We start from the raw sequence: 9091 nt of genomic DNA on the forward strand, positions 1-9091 counted from the left end.
TTAACCAAGGGAGTGGGCTCACTCACAATTTTGCCTAAGAACACAACCATGAATAAAAAATGGTACAAAAACATCATCCAAGAGCAACTTCTTCCAACCATCCAAGAACCGTTTGGGGATGAACAATACCTTTACCAGCATGATGGAGCACTTTGCCAAAAGGCCAAAGTGATAACCAATTGGCTCGGGGAACAAAACATGGAAATGTTGGGTCCATGGCCAGAAATTCCTCAGACCTTAATCCCACTGAGAACTTTGTGGTTAATCCTCAAGAGTCAGGTGGACAAACAAAAACAAATTCTTAAAAACTCTGAGCATTGATTATGGGCTCCCAGATGTGACCCAGAAGTTGACTGACAGCATGCCAGGTCGAATAGCAGGGGTCAACACTGCAAATCTTGCCTTTTTGCATAAACTTAATACATTTGTCAATAAAAGCCTTTGGCACTTATGAAATGCTTGTAATTATACTTACATTATATAAGGATTTTTTTTTTTTAACTGCAGCAACAGTGTTTTTAAAAATTTATATTTATGTAATTCTCACAACTTTTGACCATGGCTGTAGAGTGAGTGAGTGCTGCTATTGCTTTTTATGGACACACCGCGGCAGTAGTGTGTTATTGTGGTTTGAGGCACAAGAGGTTTTTTTAGACTCTACCTCTCCCCCTAGGGACCTGGTGGTGAAACTACAATGAACAGAAAACAAGAGCGGTTGTTTCCAGTTTATTCTCGTCTCCAGCGGTGCCTTTTTTCCTCCTAAAGGACAAATAATCTGAATGGGGAAAATTTTTCTATGATGGTGAAATTTTACCAAATATGATCATAAAAAACACAAATACCGGTAAGTCTTTAACACTATTATGTACTGCTGTTATTGTGTACTGCTGATTTCTTCAGCGTGTTTAAATGTGTGTGATGTTGAAGCCTAAAGTGACAGGATCACAGGAAGAGCTTGTGGCTGATCGGGGTCGGCTGTGTCCCAAACCGCACACTAATCTACTAACATCAAGTCTACTAGTACTCTAGTGTTTTATCATACTGTCCTGTCCAGAACGGTGTTAATGCAGAATGTGTTCAGATAACTGTTCCGGGAATTGTTTAAAATCTGTAACGGTTTTTAATGAAAAGATGAAATATTGCTTCATGTTTCTGTTTATTCAGTACAAAGTGATTTATTAGGACTGGACCTCTGTATGGAACGCTCTGGGTGGGACTTGCGGGTTAGCGAGGTAGCATCCTGTAGCTACATGTTGCTAAATCATCTAGCCTCAGTGTCCTGGCTAATACTGAGGATGCTAGCTTTGTAAATAAAATTTATTTATGGAAAAAAATTACGTACAATGTAAATGTAATCTAGGGCTGATCTGTACATTTTTCTTTATAATTATTATTTATTTATTTATTTATTTTTACCAGGATTAAGAATTTACCTTTTTAGTTATTGTGTATTATAATATTACACTGAGAACCAAAGGCCAAGTGTAAGGAAAGAGGATTCAGTAAACAGCACAGAGAGAGAAAGAGCGATGGATAGTGTGTGTGTGTGTATTTCCCTTCCTGGTTTTTTTTGTTTGTTTTTGTCACACTTATAAATGATTCAGATCTTATAGTTTGAAATTACACAAAGACAACCCGACTAAATACAAAATACAGTTTTTAAAAGATTTAATTATCATAATTCATAATTCCATCAATTATGGCAAGTCGTCCAGGTCCTGAAGCTGCAAAGCAGCCCCAGATCATCACACTACCACCACCATGTTTGACTGTTGGGATAATGTATCATGATCATGTTTGATGAAACACTGTGTTAGTTTTGTGCCAGATGTAACGGGATGCACACATTAAAAAAAAAAAAAAAAAAACTCAACTTTTGCCGCATCAGTTCACAGAATATTTGCCCCCAATATTTGACTTTGGGGAAAATCAAGATGTTTTTTGGTAAATGTAAAACAAGCCTTTGTGTTCTTTTTGGTCAGTAGAGGCTTTCGCCCTGGAACTCTCTCATGGAGGTCATTTTTGCCCAGTCTTAATCATATTGTTGAATCATAAACACTAAGCTTTACTGTATCTTTAGATGTTTTTCTGAGTTCCTTGGATGAGGACAATGAGTTGTTGTTGTGCTCTTGGAGTAAGTTTGGTAGGCCTGTCACTCCTCCTTTTCACAGTATATGAAGAGAAAGATGATTTATCAAACCCTTTATTACAAACATTAAAATATAAACAACTTCATATTCATTTCTTTTGACATGAGATTGCAAAATACTATACAAGGAAGGAGAGAGAGAGAGTGCATTACGGTGCAACAGTTCTGAACTGCTCCTTAATTCTTCATGTTGAATCAAATTAGATGATGTAGATTTAATTAAAGGAATAGTAACAAATGTTTTACAGTGACAGGCTGCACAGTGCCTAAACAGAAAATGTAAAAATGTATTGTTTATTTAACAACCACACCAGCAACCTGATTTCCCCTCTCGTCTGTTCCAACCACTCAGTATCACCAGGATACTTTCACCAGCCTGATCACCTGCACCTGTTTCTTACTGGTTAATGTCTAGGTTTAAGTTAGATGGTTTTTATGCTTAATTAATTCTGAATCTGGTTATGTACAGGGATTGGACTGAAAATGAGAGCCAAAAATGTGCTAATAATAAGAGTGAATAATAAAAAAAATTATTCAGGGAGCCTGGAGAAGTATTCGTCAAAACTACATTTAAAATACAAGAATGTCTGGCTGTTTGGAAGCAAAATATGAAGAGATGAGGGAGGGCTCAAGACATTTGCACAGTACTGTATAGAACATTCATATATACATAGACAGATTACGTACAAACATAGTGAGGGGAAGATGGATAGTATTCTTAAAATATTTAGACAAGCATTTATAGATAGATATAATTAAAATATGTGTAACATTCATACAGAGAGAAAGAGAGGGATGGATAGATAGTAATAAAAAAAAACAAGTACTGTATATAAATATAGAGGTGAGTAGATAGTATTTTTTTTTAAAATCTGCTTTCAGTAAATTGAGCTTTGCTGGGGGTGTTGACGCGTTACTGTGCCGTTTATCTCGACAGGAAATCTGTGCCTCATCCTGACACACAGGCCTGTGATGAGTGCAGATTCCTGACTGACCATGTGCGCTGTTAGGTAACATAACGGCGCACAGAGGAGCCACTGCTGAGCCCCTGCCCCTCCCAAAGACAAACAGGATCTGAACTTTGGGGTCATGGACTCGCTTTCCATAGCGAGAAGAGACAATTCTTGAGTGTTATTAGCGGAAGCGGTTAATAATAGCTGACAAGAAAGCCAAATTGTTCTCTTGGTGGAGCCTTGTTCTTACACATGAAGCCAGGAGAGAGACTCGCAATCCTCTGGTAAAGCTGCTTTATTTTTTATTCAATCAAATTCTATCACAAGATACAAATGAAAGTTAAGGTTCTGTCGGTCTGAATTAATTTATTATTTTGAATTTTTCAGATAAACAATGATTCCCATCACGGAGCTGCGGTACTTTGTGGATACTCAGCCTGCGTACCGCATTTTGAAGCCATGGTGGGACGTATTCACAGACTATCTGTCTGTCGTGATGCTGATGATCGCAGTGTTTGGAGGAACCTTGCAAGTCACCCAGGACAAGATGATCTGCCTACCTTGCAAATGGGTGGTAAATGAAACCTGTCGGAAGTATTTCGAGGCTGCCTTTGAGCCCCAGGGAATCCGTTACGACCTTGACAGACACCAGTACAACTACGTCGATGCCGTATGCTATGAAAACAAGCTTCACTGGTTCGCTAAGTATTTCCCATATTTGGTGCTGCTGCACACACTGATCTTCCTGGCCTGCAGTAACTTTTGGTTCAAGTTTCCTTGGACCAGTTCCAAACTGGAACATTTTGTCTCTATTCTTTTGAAATGTTTTGATTCTCCATGGACCACACGAGCATTGTCTGAGACAGTGGTTGAGGAAAGTGATCCTAAAGCTCTAGGGAAAATGAACGGCTCAATCGACAAAAAGGCATCGTATGTGAGCGAAGATGTGGAAGCCAGTGTTTCCATGCTGTCCACCACTAAGTCTCGTTTTGAGCAGGGGATTGTCGACCACTCTGAAAATGGAGTGCTGGACAAAAAGGAGGGCGAGCAGGCTAAGGCGCTGTTTGAAAAGGTTAAAAAGTTTAGGCTTCATGTCGAGGAAGGAGACATCGTCTACAGGCTTTACATCCGACAAACAATTATCAAAGTTGTTAAATTTATCCTTATCATCTGCTACACTGGTTATTATGTCCGCAATATTCAGTTCAGCGTTGATTGCAGTGTGGATATTGAGAATCTTACTGGTTACCAGATGTTTAACTGTGCCCATCCACTTGCCACACTTTTCAAAATCTTGGCATGCTTCTACATTAGTCTTGTTGTTGTTTATGGTATGATCTGCATGTACACGCTCAGCTGGATGCTCCGACGTTCCCTTAAGAAATACTCTTTTGAGTCGATCAGAGAAGAGAGCAGCTACAGTGACATTCCAGACGTGAAGAATGACTTTGCCTTCATGCTGCACATGATCGACCAGTATGATCCCCTTTACTCAAAGCGCTTTGCTGTCTTCCTTTCAGAAGTCAGCGAAAACAAACTTCGACAGCTTAACCTCAACAACGAGTGGACCCTGGACAAGCTTCGACAGAGAATCACAAAGAACTCTCAAGATAAGTTAGAGCTGCACCTGTTTATGCTTAGTGGAATCCCAGATACGGTCTTCGACTTGCTGGAGCTGGAAGTTCTTAAGTTGGAGCTTATCCCCGATGTCACCATCCCCCCCATTATTGCGCAGCTCATAAATCTGAGAGAGATGTGGTTGTACCACACCCCGGCTAAAATAGAAGCACCAGCACTTGCATTTTTAAGAGAAAACCTGAAATCCTTGCACATAAAATTTACTGACATAAAGGAAATACCTCTGTGGATCTACAGTTTAAAGAACCTGACTGAGCTGCAGCTTACAGGGAACCTTAGTGCCGACAACAATCGCTACATTGTGATTGACGGGCTACGAGAGCTGAAAGGTCTCAAGGTTCTTAGACTGAAGAGCAACCTAACCAAACTGCCACAGGTTGTCACCGATGTCGGAATGCACCTGCAAAAGCTCTCCATCAACAACGAGGGCACCAAACTTATGGTCCTTAATAGCTTGAAGAAGATGGTGAATCTCACAGAGCTAGAGCTCATACGCTGCGACCTGGAGCGCATCCCTCATTCCATCTTTAGCCTGCACAACCTGCAGGAGATCGATCTGAAGGACAACAACCTGAAGACCATCGAGGAGATTATCAGCTTTCAGCATCTTCATCGACTCGTATGCCTGAAACTGTGGTACAACAAGATCGCCTACATCCCCATCCAAATAGGCACTTTGACCAACCTGGAGCGACTCTACCTGAACCGGAACAAGATAGAGAAAATCCCAAGTCAGCTGTTTTTCTGCCGTAAGCTGAGGTATCTTGATTTAAGTTACAACAATCTATCGAACATCCCAGCTGACATCGGATGTCTTCAGAATCTTCAGTATTTTGCTGTCACTGCCAATAGGGTGAGTCCGAATACTTCTGTATTATTTTTCAGATCAGTCTCTAGACCAAAGTTTCCCGAAGGGGTTCTGTGAAACGCGTTGTCTATTGCTGTACATTTAGTTGCAGTTAAAAAAAGCAAATTGTGTTTATTGTTGAATTCTTTAGTGCCTATATAAATATATTTAAAAATATATGAGTGACGTTTGAGTCGTACCAGGACCGATTTACAGAAGACTTCAAACACAGTACATTAATAATACTCTTGGCCACAGTAAATCATTTGAATTTAGTTAAGCATTTACATTAAACATACTTTTTTTATTACATTTTAAACACTACTATAGTTTTAGAGTACTCTTACTGGGAATGTATTTCCAGTATGAATAAATTAATACACAGTTGGAGTGTTTTGCATTTCTTCAGTTTTACATTAAACATGTGAATTATAGACATTTCTAATTCAAAAATCAGACCCAAATTTAATATATATATATATATATATATATATATATATATATATATATATATATATATATTATTTATTTTATTTTTTTTAAATAAAATTATCTTTTAGCATAAAAGTTAATAATGATATAAATAATGGAAATATATCCAAATTAAAATTGGAAGTCTATGATTTTTTCAATTTCAATATACTGTGGAAGACAGCTAAAATGACAATATCTTCGTCAATGTCCATTTATTTATAAGGATGCGAACCATTCTCTGTATACTTGTTGTGTGTGAAAATTGTCATAGAAAATAAGTCCATCCATCCATTTATCTAGTGTCTAAGAAGCCTGCAGCCTATCCCTGTGCACAACGATGGGTACACTTTGGACCGTGATTTTTTTGTCATTTCAAAGTATTTTAAAGTTATAACATGAAAATACCTTATCTTGAAGTAATGTGAAAAGATCATTTCTTTCATTTTATGTTACGATGTAAAAATATCTTAAAATGCTTGTTATAAAAATAAACTTTTCACAAAAAAGGATGTAACTTATTTATTTTTAATTATCCTTTTTTGGTTGCAATTTTAGTGGCAATTTAATTAATAATGTGCAAAAATAACCCTGAGTCGATCTCTCTCTTTCACTCCAGCTCGCTTGCTTATTCACTCAGTAGTCATTTGTTTGTGCATTGCACCTAGACAGTTAGGGCAGCGTTTAAGACAGTGGGCGTTATAATCTTGCTGGCGCCCCTGCAAGGTGACAGTGTTAACCACTAAGGCACTGTAGTGTCCATCAAATACAATCATATAATAAATGGAAGAAAAGTGTTTGTTTTTTTAACCCAAGCTACTGTAAATACCACTTTACTGAAAATAAAACCATCCGAGCTCATACAGATTTCATGCAAACAGATCTTCTCATTTAACAGCATAAAAAGATACAAGGATCATTAGGAAAATGGAAAAATGATTAGAGATCTGTATATTTACTTTGAATGACAGTTTTTAATTTTGAATGGCTTTTAGATAACATAGAGCTAAATTGTATTGAAAATACATGTTCTTTCGCTGTTGTTCTTACTCTGCAGTAAGTTGTTTATTCCTTGTGTTATTCTGTACATGTATTGTACTGTACTCTTAATTCATTTCCCCTCCTTTCGCCTTCTCTGCAGATAGAGAAGCTTCCTCCTGAGCTGTTCCAGTGTAAGAAGCTGCGCACACTGAACCTGGGGAATAACTACCTGCAGTCTTTGCCTTCTCGTTTCGGCGAGCTGATCAACCTGACGCAGCTGGAGCTCAGAGGGAACGGGCTTGAGTGTCTCCCTGTAGAGCTGGGAGAGTGTAAACTGCTGAAGCGCAGCGGTCTGATTGTCGAGGAGGCCATTTTCAATACCCTTCCCACCGAGGTCAAAGAGCAGCTCTGGAGGGCTGAAAAAGAAGCGGCGTGAAAGCAGAACATTCATGAAACATCCTGTTGTATTTAAATTCAGAGCTGTATTAGAGCGGTTCAGGACAAGAACTTAAACAGCAGTTATTAATAACCAGTGGTGGAAAGAGTACAAAGCACACTGACTTGTGTAAAAGTACTGTGACTCTAGTAATAATTCACTGGAGGAAATGTAAAATAGTCATCAAGAAATTAATTCAAAAATGTTCTTAGGATAATTAAACAAGTGAGCGATCCTAAAGGGAACACAATTTGATTATTAACAGTAAGGTATATAAAGAAAGCAGCTAAATGCTGAGCTGCCAAAGTTCATTGCTCACTTATGTTATGGTAAATTTGCCTCTTACACATTTTTTAGTGTTACTGTCGCTATAGGCCTGAGGTTTCACACTCAAATTCTGTCTTGACCACTTCAGCATTGTGTGCATCTTTCAAGAGCCTTTTTTTTGTTTGTTTTTTTACACCATATTACCAATTCTGTTAATTAACAACAGCAACAACCTAGGCCCTGAAATTAGAATAGGGTAAATGTAAAAAAAAAATAAGGGCTAACTAAAACTATTCCGCTGTATGCACTATTATATTCTGATATCACGCATAGAGTCTTATCTACAATATGTTAAGAACATAGTCCTTAGTCTTCTTTTTAAGTCAGCTTTTATTTAATTTTTTTATTAACTTATTTTTTTGTTGCTGCATATCTGTAGGTCTTTAATTGGGTAATACATTTCGATTCTTAACATCTGACACAGATAGAAATTTCACACGAATCAGATAAAATTTGCACCTACTACCAGTTCATTGGTCTTTTTGGGGTTAAGCTAAATATCTTTTTATTATCTTTTTATTCTGTTATGACTTTAATATAACAGCAAAGATGAAGAATAATATGAAAATAACTACAAATAAAATAACTGAGTTAATTATACTAAAGTGAGTACTCTTTACAGTAAACCATGTACTCAAGTACTGTAATGAGAGTACATTTGGTGTGTTACTTTCCACCCCTGGTTAATAGCATGAAGAAAACAATATGTGGCATTAAGCAGACTGCTGTGAAGCAAAGCTGGAAGCAATGAAAGCACCGAGCTCTTTTGGCTTTTCTGTGTCTGGATTCAGAATAATTAGAGGCAAGGAAAAAAAGAACAGTGCAGCTTGTCTTGATTCTCTGTGGTGGTGATATTTCATTGAAAATGAGTGCACACTTACACCTTTGGTGAATGAATATGTCATGAGCACTTTATGGTCCTGATTGTGAACAATAATTACACTTTTATTATCTTTGGAGGTCTGCTTAAAAATATAAATCTGAAGTCAAGTGGTCGGGGTGGGCGGGTGAGGCCGCAGATGGCAGACTTACAATATTATTTGCAATTTAAAAATATGTGATACACTTTGCTAATAGGAAATATTATAAGTTTATTATTATGTTACTCAGTCTACATGCATGCAAGAAGTAAGTGTTTGGTTTGTGAATACATTTGTGTGTGCGTGTGTGTGTGAAGACTTAATATATCCTGACTATCTTAACACTGTAACTGGCTATACAGCCATTTTTAACAGTTAGATTATAAATGTCAGACATTCTGTTATGTTAAAGGGGTTTAATACCACAGG

General features: G+C 37.6%; 1 protein-coding gene across 1 annotated transcript; it reads left to right on the forward strand.

The window, feature by feature from the left end:
* The first annotated feature begins 711 nt into the window (after window positions 1–711).
* Window positions 712–8793, forward strand: lrrc8ab (leucine rich repeat containing 8 VRAC subunit Ab). Its single transcript, XM_053481244.1, has 4 exons — window positions 712–844; window positions 3087–3386; window positions 3490–5593; window positions 7200–8793. The coding sequence occupies exons 3-4, from the start codon at window positions 3497–3499 to the stop codon at window positions 7473–7475; spliced, it is 2373 nt and encodes a 790-aa protein (XP_053337219.1). The 5' UTR covers window positions 712–844; window positions 3087–3386; window positions 3490–3496; the 3' UTR covers window positions 7476–8793.
* The last annotated feature ends 298 nt before the right edge of the window (window positions 8794–9091 follow it).

The sequence above is a fragment of the Clarias gariepinus genome, chromosome 21 (assembly GCF_024256425.1).
Source record: "Clarias gariepinus isolate MV-2021 ecotype Netherlands chromosome 21, CGAR_prim_01v2, whole genome shotgun sequence".
NCBI classification, from domain to species: Eukaryota; Metazoa; Chordata; class Actinopteri; order Siluriformes; family Clariidae; genus Clarias; species Clarias gariepinus.

Excerpts from the sequence above, each read along its gene's own strand:
- lrrc8ab (XM_053481244.1), top strand. The coding sequence starts at position 3,497 with ATGATTCCCATCACGGAGCTGCGGTACTTTGTGGATACTCAGCCTGCG. Across the intron at positions 5,594-7,199 it reads TTGCTGTCACTGCCAATAGG|ATAGAGAAGCTTCCTCCTGA; the intron begins GTGAGTCCGAAT and ends CCTTCTCTGCAG.